Here is a 12,667-nt window from a genome sequence, read left to right as displayed (position 1 = left end):
CCTCGTGACAAGGCCGTGCTGAGCGTTTGCAAAGTGATCCAAGTCGAGCGTACGATAGACGGCGAGTGGAGGGAACCTTCTGGGCCCAACATCCATATTCCCGCTTATTCTGGCCAGCGAGCCCATCGCTGTATGCCGAAAGAGTACATACGAAGAACAACTGAATGCGAGGCGCCTTCGGACGGTCATGAGTGACGATCACTACATCCAAACAAGAGAAATTAATTGTGAATAAGAATATACATTACGGTTGATTATTCCAGTTCATGTTTGATCAGCACACCTACAAGTACAATCCGCCACCGCACAGACCTCATGGCCTTTACCATCGGTCCGACCAGTCCCATGGAACCAGTCGAGAATATGAGCCGCATGCCCCCCATGCCGGCAAGTCATACAGAACACCATACCAATATCCAATGTGTCTGTCGCCCGCGTCAGTGTGTAAGTTATGGAAGAGGATACCATCCATACCTCGAAGTTGGTCATCCATGCGCAACCCCGCATCACGTACGAAGTCGGACGGCATCCCAACTGGCACCAAACATATAGAGCAGTTAGGAAGTTTGTTTCGGCAGCTTGGGCAGAAATTGACCTGCGGCACGGTTAAGTCTACAAAAGCGCGCGTGGTGGAAAACCCGTACCAATGGACGCTCTTCTTTGCCTGGTTGAGGGATAGACGGCGGCGCATCCGGATTTATGATTTTTGCGCAAAAGTGGCACCGAACCATAATTTGTCGCTCCGTCCACTCATAAGATTCCAGCTGATGTTGTTCGATCGCGTCTTGGATCATTCTCCCTCGCTCAATATCAAATTGGCACCGTTCATGAAACAGCTTCCAGCGATCTAGAAGGTCATGATATGCCTCTACCCAGCGGTCGATGCGGGCATCACTTCGCAGAGATGGGGATGCAAGAGTGCCAAGAATGGCCGCGGTCTGCACATCTCCATGAAAGTCGACGTAAGCCTGCAGTAAATCGAGACCAGGCGCCGTGAGACCGGTGATCAGAAGTGCATCTATATGACCCTTCGAGCCTTTGCGCCTGCTTAGTCTGTGGAGCCAGGATGAGATCTAGCGACAAATCAGCGGGTAGAGCAGCATTGAACCTTGTATGGCTTACCTGGTCGTCATGAAGAAACATGAAAGCAATTCCGAGTCTATCCTTCAGCGGAAGCGACTGCTCATCGAGAACATCGAGCCAGCCATCGGTCACCATGTACTGAAGTAGTGTTCGTAAATATGGATCCTGGGTGCGTACAATCAGTTTCTCGCACTGATCTCTCCATCGTTGTGTCCGGGGGTCAATGATTCTGTCCGGATCCTTATCCCGCTGATCATCAAATCCCGCCACTGCCGCAGAAAATGCTCGGGATTGCTCATCTGCACATAAGTCAATACATTTACTAATGCAAAAGCGATGATACAGACCCCCGCTGCGCATTAGAATATCGACAGCTCTGTCCACGTTGTGAGTGAATAAAGACCAGCAGGCTGCTTTGGCGTGTTGGCCGGTCTCTTCCCAGCTATAAATCCGTTAATAACAGTACCACAATTTACGGCCCAGAGCACCATACTTGTGCATGGAACGGAACAGTTCCTCGTCGCTCAGACACCACCCTGAAAGGGACAGTGCCAGAAGGCGACGATTCTTATGCTTGGTGGGAGCAAGGTGCGTCATTTGCTTGTTGTCCAACCTGGAAAGCGATACCAAGCGCGAAATTGCCTCGTCGAAGTCACCACGGTGTGCGTCGTAAGGTGATTCGCTTCGTTGAGGGAATGGATATTGAGAGGCCTCCGTAGCTGAATACGGTGTCTCGCTCGGTGACTTTGCACCATCAAAACCGTCCCAGATTCCCATTACTCCGTGGACGGAGAAATCGAAACCCAGCATTCGAATATTTTCTGGCGATGACTCTCCGATGAGCGCACTATGGTGCTCTTGAACTGGTTTAAGATGACACTCGTCTCGGTAAACAGCTCAGTCTGACCTTCTATCCACATCCAAAGATCGTGTAAGTACTCAGAATCTCCATCCGCATCTTCTCCAATGATATTTGCGTTATCCCTCGCCTGTGGTGACAATGAGCTTCAGTCTGCCCCGCATGATCTGATATCATTGGTTTACATTTTCTAGCCCATAACCGACCTTCGCACGGTGCAACATAGTAGAACTGAGGTCACCAGTAAGGACTCTTTCCATTGTGCTGGAAGATTGTTTGCGCGTTGTCTGATTTTCGTGTGCATGTTGAACTTGTTGTGGCTGCGATGACGCTAACGTCAGGCGGCGTGCAGGGGCAGGGTCCGCGGCAATCGTAGACGTAGATGGTAGCGCGCGTAAAGCAGGCCGGGGAGTTGCAGTCCCATCTGTATCTCGGGTTGGAGAGGCGGCGCTCCGTGATACTGACAGTTGCGGCACGGATGCAGGACTGTCACTTCTACCAGAAAGCATGGAGGGGCGGAGATGTGTACGGCTCGAGGTTCTTGTTATGCCTCGTCTTGCATCCTTGTTATCTCTAGCAGCATTTCCGTTCACCACCACCGGGGAAGTTACCCGAATAGCTTCTCCCAGCACCATGGGCACATGGGCCACGGGATCTGTGGATTCCACGGGCTGCAAAATGCGCAGCACGCATTCGCTCCCGATGGCTAGATGGCCTCTTGATCCCCATATGTGCTGACAGAAAGAAGTCAGAGGTCGAACGTCAATGTTACGTCCCTCTTTTCCAAGAGTTACTACATGAGGCGAGCTATTGTTGGGCGAGCCATGCGGAACGAAAGCAAATGACGTGATGGGATAGGAGACCATTGCACCTGCAATACATATCAGAGGAAAGAATAATGGGATGCAGAACATGGCGAACTCTTTTTCATGCTAATCAGGATGAGATGATTCTGTGAAGAGATACCTGAGCTTCCCGAGACTGAGTTGTCCGCAGTAGAGGCCACAGATGCCACGGAATGGGATCTTGGCCGCTCGCGTTTGCCTTCATCTAACAAAGGCTTCTCCTCAACGACGCGATCGCTGGTAGCGATATTCCAGATGCGTAGCGCAGTGCTATCCCTCGCAAGGGACACGAGAGTACCCCTGTGCGTTGGTGACCAGGCGAGCGCGGAAATCGTTCGGGGTCTACTACCTTCCCGAGCATCCATGTCATCCAGGTAAAGAACGGGCTCCACAGGTTTTCGCCGATCCCACACACAGACTCTTGAATCTTCGCCGTAACTTGCGAACAAAAAGCTATCAAATGGGTCGAAGCATAATCCGTTGGACCACTTGGTGTTCCAAAACTGAGAATAACCAGTAGCCGTAATGTTATCACGCAAATCATAGAGTCGAATGGACTTCTGAGACATGCCCGCAAGAATTGAGGTGTGTGTATATGGTACCCAAGCAATGGAATGGACCAACTCCGCCGATGCATAAGCTTGCAGAGCCGGAGTCTCTCCTTTAAACGCGGAGCCGGTGCCACGATGATTCAGCGCCGGTTGAGGGCGTGATCCTGACGACGGAACCGGAGACGACGTACCCAGAGAGCTCGATGAATGCTGGACATCGAATATGATCAAGCTGCTCTCGTTGCGGACCTTGTCGAGACCGACAGCAAGATAGTTGGGGTCCACAGCAGAGAAAGCTAGAGCGTGACAAGAGCGCTGTGCCTTGGGAGACAGCGAGACCGTTCTGGAGGCATCTACATGATTTCGCCTCCCGGCAGCGGTAGCATTACCAGCATTGAGGCGCATCAGCTCAACTCTTCCGGTACTGAGGCCAACCGCGACGAGGTCGTTGAAATTCGGACTCGGGGACCATGCTAGAGCCTGGAAAACTCTCAGCAACCTCACTTCATGACCATAGTAATGCATTCGCACCTTCATGTACTGCAAATCGGTTTGCACCGTGACCAGCTTTATTTTCCCCTCCTATATCATTGGCAATAAGTGCTCCGTAGTAGCCATCTCCTGGGCGTGACGTACGTCGGGTGCCCACTCATACATCTTCACATCTGTTCCTCCCCCTACAATAAACCTATGAATCCATGAATAGAATCCTTTTGGGGCATGTTGCACATGCGTACCGATCTGTTCCCCGAGGATCCCATATCACTTGATCCAGTCGCCTCGTCCCCTGCACTTTGTCACTCGCACTTAATTAACAGGACATCCGCGTGAATTAGGCGATAGACTAAAGCGGATAGGCACGCACGAGGAGAACATTGCATAAGCTACAGATCACTGACAGCCATAAGTTCACGAAGAAGTTACGCTCAGTTAACGTTATTCGACCGGTCAGGGGGAGCTCATCGTCTCCAATGCTTCCGCTGTCTTGAGCGCGCCGAACTCAACGCGTGAGACGGTTGACGCGTCTCTAACACACGACCACGATGGATAACCCACATGAGGAACGACAGGCCGTGTTACTAGAACGGATCATTAAGAACGTAGTGAGTACAACAGTGAGAGCCAAAAACACCCCGTTGACCAACACGCGTAGGAAAAGTGCAATGAAGCTATCCTTGAGATGAACCACTGTGCAAACGTACGGAGAAGGGTACTATCGTGCACATTGGCTGATGTACGCATACAGGAAATCGCTGTTGGACATATGGACACGGCCATTGCTGCGAATTTATTCACAAACTACAGCAAGAACGTACGGTACAACCTAGAAGCCATCGGTATTATGCCTGACCCTAAATGATGGATGGTTTCACCAAACCTTCGGCACTCAACGACGAACGGTTTGTCAACGTCTTGTGTTTGCTCGCCAACTCGTTTGACGATTCTGTACATAGATGAGTGTATCTGTGTTTGGGACAGCGGTGGCGTGGATGAGGCTGATTATTGGATGAACCTCCATATGTACTGTAGGCAACACGAGGGACAGAGGAATTGTATGCTTATTGGTGTCCATTGCGCTTGGACAACATTTGTCTATAGCATTCCCTTCTGCTAATCTAATCAGATACAGGCTTAAAAAAGTACGGTCTCCCTCAACAACATCCCATCATGAAATAAGTCGCGATTAGCGACCGTTTAGTCGACATCCATTTCCTCCACCGTGGGGCCGGCCTCTTCAGAGGGCTCCATAGTCTCGTCCTTGGGAGGTGGCGGGGGGGGCGGCTGATTGGCACCCGCGGGAGGCGCATCAGCCTTCGGCTTGGGCTTGGTCATGATGGGATTGGCGAAGTAAATGAGCTCATCCCGCGTCTTATCGATCTCAGCGCATGTAATGACAGGGTCAACATTCTTCGGCCGTTCTGAGATTTTGACCAACGAGTTCTCCAACCACGACTGCGCTCCAGCAGCCTTCTCGATGACCTTCTGCTTGTCCTCAGGGGTGATGTGGGAGAAGCGCTCGTCCTCTGATTGAGCCTGGGACAAATAGTTGTTGACGGTTTCACGCAGAGCAGCGGCGGCCCGTGGGCGCATTTCGGTTTCCATGTAACGTTTCGCAACAGGATCACCCAGTGCCTTCAGGGCGTCAAGGCGCGACACGTAAGAAGATTTGGGGGCATCTTCACCCTCCTCAGTGTAAAGCCAGTCCTCCGCTTCAGCGAGTTTGACACCAAGCGCTTCCTTCTCTTTCGGCTGGACAAACGTGGCATAACGATCGTCAAGCTTGCTACGCGTGTCGTAGATGTATTCTTCGAGCGCATTCTTGCGATCCTGTATATGAACGTCAGCATAAGATTTGTTATGAAGCGCCAATAGAAGCACACCTCAGTATCCTGAACGAGCTTGTCCTCCGCAATCATCTGGCCTTCAAGCTCCCTCTGGGCATTCAGGATGGAGCTGTCAAGTGCAAGCCCACCAGCAATCACGGGCATGTCGTTCTTCTTCACCACCTTCTTTTGTCTTTTTTGGGGAGCGACAGGAGCTTCACCTTCGGCGGGAGCTGTCTCCGATGGCACTTCCTCCTCTACAACCTGGGTGGTCTCGACGAATGCACTTTCGAAAGAGAAGATGCCATGGAGGTTCAGCCGCGCCCTGACTTTCACGGTAGCCGGCACAGCTTCACCAACGCTCTTGATAGTGACCTTGCCAACCCAAGGATTAATCCTTCCCGGGAGGGCAGCGGGATCAGCATACGACGCCTCCAACTCGAATGGACCACTTCGGACAAACTTCAGGGTCTTGGTCGAAGGAATTCCATTACCACGAGGGAAGACGACAGCCTGGGGCTCTTCTCCTTCATCCTCCGGAGATGGTGCCCACGAAACCTTGATCGGGTAAGTGGCGATGTCGTTGACTGTGAAGGCGCGAAGCTTGAAACGAGGTGAAAGGCCAGCGCAGGCGAAGGTGGCACCACGAGCGACGGCCTCGTCAGCATTGAGGGTCGCGGAAACGGGCTTGCCGAAGAAGTCCTGGATGCGCTGCTTGATGGCCGGAATCCGGGTGGAGCCACCGACGATCTCGATGACGTGGATATCAGCAGTGGTGAGCTGAGCCTCACGAAGAGCCTCTTCAAGAGGAACGTGGACACGCTCGAGCAGAGGCGCAATGAAGGTCTCGAATTGCTCACGGTTGAGCTTAGAGGAGGCATCAACGTCGTTCATGATGGATTCGACGTTGAGGGGTGCCTCCTGGTTTGCAGACAGCATCTTCTTCAAGCGCTCGCAGGCGGTAGCCAAACGGAACGTAGCCTTGGGGTTCCCTAAGACGTCAATCTTGTACTTTCCTTTGAACTCTTCGGCAAAGTGCTGCACAAGGGCGTAGTCGAAGTCACGTCCACCGAAGTGACGATCGTAGGCTGTGGACTTGACAGTGAGCTGGCCTTGAGCAAAGGAAACGACCGCGACGGAGTAGTTAGAGTGACCAATGTCGACGAAGACTACATTGCGAGGAGTCTCTGGCGGAGGGAGGTCAGATTTCGTAATGCCATATCCGAGAGCGACGGCGGTGGTATCGTTAATTAGACGTAGAGGGTTGAGGCCAGAAATAAAGGCAGAGTCGAGAACTGCACGACGCTGGACCTCGGTATACCAGCCGGGAACAGCGATCACACAGTCGGTAACGTCCTGTTGCAGCTCCTTAGCGGCAATCTGCCCCAGCCTTGCGAGGTACATGGCCAGGAGCTGAGTGGCAGAGAAAGTCTGCTTCTCGCCACAGTACAAAACCTTGAAAGGAGGTCAGAAGGACATTCAAAACTAGCATATACCCAACAACACTTACGCTCACGCCGACAGTGCCGCTCGCGTCAACCAGCTGAGCATTGATGAACTTCTTCTCGATTTCAGAGATCTCCGGATCCGCAAACGAGCGTCCAACAAGTCGCTTCAACGAGCCAATCGTGTTCTTGAAGTTGCCCGTCTCCATGGTTTTCGCCGCCTCGCCAATCGCCCGGGCTTTTGGGCCGAATGATATTAAGGAACTGTGGGCGCCTGAGTAAGAATGGTGATACTAGCAGGAAGCACGTCAATGCTCACGGAGTAACACGGTTCGATACTTCATTCGCCACGATATCTATGCCCCTCTGGCGAGCAACACCAACCTGAACGTGCGGTCAGACGATCGTTGAAAGGGTACGAGACCATGACGACGTATACGCACCTTGCTGCCAAGATTACCCAAATCTATACCCACAACGCTTGCCATAGCTATAATTTGTCCTTGTGTGAATTAGGAAGGCAGAGAGAAGACAGGAAAGAGAGTCGTTGGAGGGCTTTATAGTAAAAATGAGGAGGTGGATAGAGTCAGACCAGACGACACGATGAGGACACGCCTTTAAAAAGTTGCCGCACACGGTGCACCGCCACCGCACCTAGTCCCCAACGTTGCTCTCCCAAGATGTTTCCAGACGTTTCTACCGGTGTCCGGTGCATGCGCATGGTGGTAGCTTCAATGTACTGCCAGTATCTCCACAACATTTTCGGAGTAGAATAATTTATGTCAACTCGCTGTAATTGACAACCCAATGTTATGTAAGTACAACCGCAGAGCTCTCTGGACAATGAAATAAGGAGGGAAGAAAATGTCCAATCCGTTGTTAGCTTGGAGGAGCGAGGGTTTGTTCGCCGTCAACGACAACTGCAGTGTAAGCGGGGGCGTGGTCCTTCTCCTTGATCTCGTATATGCGCTCAACAACGATAGGCTCGCAAGCTTCGGTGTCGTCACTCAACATGATCCTGTTGCTACGGCCAGTGAAGGACCGATATGCGAGAAGACCCATGACGAAGATAACGCGGATGAGAGTGCCGACGCCAAGCCCAAGGATGAAGGCGACAATACGACCCTCAACGGGACCAAGAATGTAAAGAGCATGCATGAGGCGACGTGAGAAGGGCTTCTTGTGCCAATCACCGCCGCGGTGGTGGTGGAACCGGTGATGTCTGCCCTGACCCTGGTGGTGGAAAGGCATGGGCCAACGAGCATCGGGGCGGCGCATGAGACGATCGTCGTTTTCGGCAGGACTAGTTGTATATGGGTGCAACAACACACGGTCGCTGGATACCATTTGTAGAGGGAGAGGAGCCCCATGTGGGTGAATCGGAGCAAAGCCGAAAGCTTCACGAATGCTGGCAGCCACGCCATTGAAGGACTGCTCCCAGGACTTGTGGCATCCCGGCTTCTTGCCCCAGTTGTGGTTGAGGTGTATGGGGCGATGTTGGAGAATATCACCACCATGGTGCACTTCGGGATGGGTCATCACCCAGTTACGGAACGCTTCGTCTTTCTCGCGGACGGGGGCTGCCCCATCGGATACAAGGACAGATCCCTGTTCACCCGACGCGGGCTTGTACACCCAATGCGCTGTCTTCTTGTCCGTGACTTCGACGATCTCGACATGGGGATGGAATGCTGACGCCCCAGCGCGCACGAAGCCGAAGCCAGACACCTGTACAGGTACGTTCGGCCGTGTTTCAACATTTTTCAATGCCTCTTCGAGAGCAACGGGACCTCCAGACGAGCCAACGAATACATCAACTCGGAGAGGTGCTGCGCTCGCACGGAAGGCTACGGAAGGGTTCCGTTGTCAGCAAGCAGTAGATAAAGGCCTTCATGACGGTATCTCACCAAGCGCAGCGACGCCTATAGCAGCGTATAGGAACTTCATTCGAAGCCAAAAGGGAGAGAGGGATGAGATGTACACAACGTTATTGATGAAACAGCAAGTTCAAGGGAATGACGGTAAGAAGCAGAGGTGGTAAAGGCGTCCAGTCCGAGGGCTGACCATGCTCCACTTATGTTGCGCACAGCCACCCTATACATAGCTGCGGGTATCCGTTCCGCTTCTTTCACCCGCCATGTAACGCCACCACCCGGAATGTTATTTTTGGGTACCACTTTTAAATTCTATCGTAAAAAAATCACTTTTCTATAGAATTCCTTGCTAGACTAAAAATACATTAGCAAACGTTAGGAACATATACATATGCGAATGCACTTCTGCAGTTGTTCTACTTGGATGCAGCAGACCATCCCCTTCTATATTTAAAGTGCAGCACCTAAACCAAGCTTAGTGCGCTTGATACGAGCAGTGAGTGGGTCGATGATGCCGCCAGCGGACAAGCCAATTTTGTCTCCCTCAGACCATCTGAACAGCTACCATCAGCAATCGCAAGGTTGTGGCAGAACAGAACGCACCCCATCATTTGGAGCATCTTATAGCCGATGTTCGACTCTCCAATTTTCGCTGCCTTAGCACCCACAATCTCACCCTCTACGTCGCACATGCTGCCTTTGAACTGCCCATCATTCTTCTTTCTAGAGTACGCCCGATTGAACTCTGCAATGGTGCTGTTTGGTCCGGCTTCCTTGCATGCCCGTAGGATCCTCTCCACCTTCGCCTCTTCGATGCTAATTCCAGAACGGGTCGTCTTCGTTAAGATAGGGAAGCGGTTTGTGCCATTTCCCTTGCTGTCACTCTTGAGCTTAAAGCAGTCCGCAAGGAGGTGCACCCGCCGACGGCTCTCCTTATCCATTGCGGGAAGAGTCATCGTCGTCTTGCCTAAATCACGGAGGAACACACGGATCATCCGCTCGAGGGAGAACATATCGGTGATGTCCTCGAACTCGGCCTCGAATTCGGAGTCGGACTCGCTCGTGTCTGACTCGTCAGGGTTAGACTTGCCCTTCTTCTTTCCCTTATCTTTCCCTTTCTTGTCTTTCTTGGCCGCCTTGAAGGGGTTACCTTCCTGTCGCTTGCGTTCCAGAGCACGGGCCCGCTTGTAGTCTGCTTTCTTCGCCCGGTCTTTGTCCCATTGGATCTGAAGCTCTGGAGGCAAATCATTGCGCTTTTTGTTCTTGTTCTTCACTATAGAAGGGGATCAGTCACCAGCATGAGATCGATGACATCAACCCACAAATCGAGCTCTTGAGCAGCTCATCATCCTCATCGACCACTGCTCCGAAGTTCCCATCTCGAATGGCAGCAAACAGCTTCTTCCGGCTCTTTTTGTCTTTCCCCTTGAGGATGTCCACATTCTCATCCAGCATCTTGTGGACTTTCTCCACCAAATCACCGCCATTCTTGTCCTCCCAAGCGAATCCCCCCTTGAACGGCTTATCGTCGTCCTCGTCTTCTTCGTCTTCTTCGTCGTAGTTCATAGGCGATTTGTCCTTCTTGCTACTGTTCGCTGCTGCCGCTTTAGCATGGGCAATGCGGGCCGAGAAGCTGCCCGAGGGACCCGCATCAGGTGGGCCGTTCTCGTCGTCTTCCTCGTCTTCCTCATCTTCTTCATCTTCGCTCTCCTCATCTTCGCTCTCGCCCATAAGCTCCTTTTCCGCTTCTCTCAACACTTCGTCCAAATCCTCACTGTCACTCTCCTCATCTTCCTCATCTTCCGACGTGCTACGATCCCCATCCTCGCGCTTAATCATCTCATCCACGTCCAAATCCCCTATGCTAACATGTTGTGCCCCCATGCCCAGTGCAAATCTCGCAGCAGCATCCTCATCCAACTCGTCGATATCCATCCCACCAAGGGCATCGCTCAACCCTTCCTCCACAAGTCTATCAGCAGCAGCGGTAAACGCTTTCCCGTTTTCTTCCTCTTCGTTGCTCTCCTCCCCAGGAACTCGGACAGGCGCACCATCGCTCCCCCACTCGAGGTCCGAGTCCCCCATGCGAGGTTCCCCTGCAACATCCTCGCCTCCGGGAAGGGACATCCTGGCCTGGAACCGGCGAGCAGCGCGACGCATGCGCTTGATCTCTTTCCGCTTTAGCGGTTTCTTGCCTTTTGCTGGAGAGGCCTTGTGCGGGGATGAGAAGGTGAATTTGTAGGTAGAGAAGGACGTGGTGGCAGGGGCAGGGGCAGGGGCAACAGCGCCGGGTGGGAAGGCAGGAGGGATCGGCTCCTCCTCTTGAGGTGCAAGAACTGATTCTTCAACTTTGGGTTCCACACCATGTTCGGCAGTAGCAGCAGTTGTTGCCACAGACACCGGAGCACTTTGTTCAAGCGCCTTGACCACCTCCTCCGCTTTCACTCCGCCCTCTTTCGTCTCCACATCCCCAAGCACAGCCTCAGCAGGCGTATCAGCCGCGCTGCCCGTTCCTTCGTCAAGCCTCACAGCGGGGGTGAGCTTGTACTGCTCCAGCAAGGAAGAGAGGGCTTGGGAAGAGGGAAAATGAGTAGGGGTGACAGTGCGGGAGGGGTCTTGGGAGTGTGGCATAGATGCTGACACTGTTTTCACAACTGTTGGAACGGCGGAAATCGGCTCTACGGCCACTATGGCGGTTGTGGGGATTTCCATTGTCGTGGTTGGGATTCCGAGCGCGGGAGGGATGGGTTCGACGGCCATCGCTGGCGGCTCGGTCGTACCGAGTGCTGGGAGTGGCTCAGACTGGGGTATCGGAGAAGGTGTCTTGCTGATAGGTTTGTTCTTCTGTGCCGGTGCGATGTAGACGATCTCCTCTTCATCTGTGTCCATATCCTCCTGACTCGGCTCCGGAGGTAATTCCACTTTTACCGTCGTCTTGCTCTGTGCTTGTAAGAAAATCCCCGGCATGACGGATTGAGCGACCAGATATTCGAGCGTATCTCTCGGAGTCTGCACTCCGCTGGGAGCGCCTGACTGACCCGCCTCCTCGTGCCCAGCAACTCTCTCAATTTCAGCTGCTCGTTCAAACGCCCTCTCCAACCACTCGGCAGTCGCCTCCTGATCCTCTTGCACATCTTCTACTTCTGCCTTCAAGAGTTCCTCTCGGTCTTCAAATAGCGTGCCAGCTTTGACGAACAAGATGGGCTTGAGCAGCGGGCGCTCGCGGGGGTCTTTTCTCGGCGTGAAGCCATCACCCGCGCGGGCACTGCCCCCGCCGATAGAACGAGCCCACTCGTAACCCCGGTCATCCTCTGGCATAGCGCGATAGCCCAGTCCACCCCCTCTCCGTCCCCGACCAGGAACCGGCGATGGCTGAAAAGTTGACAAGCCTCTCCCCCGCCCTCCGCCTTGCAGGGGAGGGGTATAGGCGCCCTCGAAGGGAGACCCGCGCCCACGTTGTCCACCCCCTCTACCCCTCAGCGATGGAGGGTACGGAATCTCAAGTTGGGTCATGATCACTGTCTCGCCGAACGACTCCCCTCAGTCATCGGTCAATCAATCAAGCCTGTCAGCCCACCTTGGGCCTCTTGCTCGATCTCCCATCTCCCAGCACCACCACCACCCCTTCCTCTACCCCTCCCACGAGAGGTGTTGCTACCAGATCCGCGCGGAGTATTCCCGCCCCT

The 12,667-nt window shown here is 53.2% G+C and overlaps 5 protein-coding genes across 5 annotated transcripts; 1 reads left to right on the top strand and 4 right to left on the bottom strand.

Moving 5' to 3' along the window:
* Positions 1-185: 185 nt before the first annotated feature.
* DACRYDRAFT_114684 (WD40 repeat-like protein) lies at positions 186-4,233 on the bottom strand. Its single transcript, XM_040769860.1, has 13 exons — positions 4,204-4,233; positions 4,076-4,144; positions 3,975-4,026; positions 3,870-3,920; positions 2,864-3,818; positions 2,128-2,813; positions 1,991-2,072; positions 1,577-1,940; positions 1,431-1,525; positions 1,123-1,382; positions 645-1,073; positions 475-595; positions 186-425 (listed from the first exon to the last, which is right to left on the bottom strand). The coding sequence occupies exons 1-13, from the start codon at positions 4,212-4,214 to the stop codon at positions 265-267; spliced, it is 3,336 nt and encodes a 1,111-aa protein (XP_040631231.1). The 5' UTR covers positions 4,215-4,233; the 3' UTR covers positions 186-264.
* A 148-nt stretch (positions 4,234-4,381) lies between these two features.
* On the top strand, positions 4,382-4,671 carry DACRYDRAFT_40520 (uncharacterized protein; the record flags this gene model as incomplete). The annotated part of the gene is made up of 3 exons (XM_040774484.1): positions 4,382-4,441; positions 4,492-4,536; positions 4,585-4,671. Coding segments are annotated over 3 exons (192 nt in total), but the record flags the coding sequence as incomplete, so codon positions are not given.
* Positions 4,672-4,910: 239 nt separating this feature from the next.
* On the bottom strand, positions 4,911-7,671 carry DACRYDRAFT_20902 (heat shock protein 70). Its single transcript, XM_040772133.1, has 5 exons — positions 7,551-7,671; positions 7,427-7,491; positions 7,173-7,371; positions 5,720-7,117; positions 4,911-5,666 (listed from the first exon to the last, which is right to left on the bottom strand). The coding sequence occupies exons 1-5, from the start codon at positions 7,593-7,595 to the stop codon at positions 5,034-5,036; spliced, it is 2,340 nt and encodes a 779-aa protein (XP_040631229.1). The 5' UTR covers positions 7,596-7,671; the 3' UTR covers positions 4,911-5,033.
* Positions 7,672-7,888: 217 nt separating this feature from the next.
* DACRYDRAFT_20901 (uncharacterized protein) lies at positions 7,889-9,137 on the bottom strand. The gene is made up of 2 exons (XM_040772132.1): positions 9,015-9,137; positions 7,889-8,954 (listed from the first exon to the last, which is right to left on the bottom strand). The coding sequence occupies exons 1-2, from the start codon at positions 9,052-9,054 to the stop codon at positions 7,987-7,989; spliced, it is 1,008 nt and encodes a 335-aa protein (XP_040631228.1). The 5' UTR covers positions 9,055-9,137; the 3' UTR covers positions 7,889-7,986.
* A 294-nt stretch (positions 9,138-9,431) lies between these two features.
* Positions 9,432-9,976, bottom strand: DACRYDRAFT_48453 (uncharacterized protein; the record flags this gene model as incomplete). Its single annotated transcript, XM_040774836.1, has 2 exons — positions 9,432-9,534; positions 9,585-9,976. 2 exons carry the CDS (start codon positions 9,974-9,976, stop codon positions 9,432-9,434), a joined length of 495 nt encoding a protein of 164 aa, XP_040631227.1.
* Between the last annotated feature and the right edge of the window lie 2,691 nt (positions 9,977-12,667).

This window comes from Dacryopinax primogenitus (assembly GCF_000292625.1).
Source record: "Dacryopinax primogenitus strain DJM-731 SS1 chromosome Unknown DACRYscaffold_4, whole genome shotgun sequence".
In the NCBI taxonomy this organism is placed as follows: Eukaryota; Fungi; Basidiomycota; class Dacrymycetes; order Dacrymycetales; family Dacrymycetaceae; genus Dacryopinax; species Dacryopinax primogenitus.
The sequence above is the reverse complement of the archived record's forward strand: the minus strand, read 5'-3'. Positions and strand labels throughout refer to the sequence as shown.

What these genes read in the sequence shown, in the direction of transcription:
- DACRYDRAFT_114684 (XM_040769860.1), bottom strand. An exon ending in TATTCTAATGCGCAGCGGGG is followed by an intron (nt 1,383 to 1,430) that starts GTCTGTATCATC and finishes ACTTATGTGCAG; the next exon opens with ATGAGCAATCCCGAGCATTT. An exon ending in CATGGATGACCAACTTCGAG is followed by an intron (nt 426 to 474) that starts GTATGGATGGTA and finishes CGCGGGCGACAG; the next exon opens with ACACATTGGATATTGGTATG.
- DACRYDRAFT_20901 (XM_040772132.1), bottom strand. Translation starts at nt 9,054, where the DNA reads ATGAAGTTCCTATACGCTGCTATAGGCGTCGCTGCGCTTG. An exon ending in TATAGGCGTCGCTGCGCTTG is followed by an intron (nt 8,955 to 9,014) that starts GTGAGATACCGT and finishes ACCCTTCCGTAG; the next exon opens with CCTTCCGTGCGAGCGCAGCA.
- DACRYDRAFT_20902 (XM_040772133.1), bottom strand. Translation starts at nt 7,595, where the DNA reads ATGGCAAGCGTTGTGGGTATAGATTTGGGTAATCTTGGCAGCAAG. An exon ending in GCGGCACTGTCGGCGTGAGC is followed by an intron (nt 7,118 to 7,172) that starts GTAAGTGTTGTT and finishes CCTCCTTTCAAG; the next exon opens with GTTTTGTACTGTGGCGAGAA. An exon ending in AGCTCGTTCAGGATACTGAG is followed by an intron (nt 5,667 to 5,719) that starts GTGTGCTTCTAT and finishes GTTCATATACAG; the next exon opens with GATCGCAAGAATGCGCTCGA.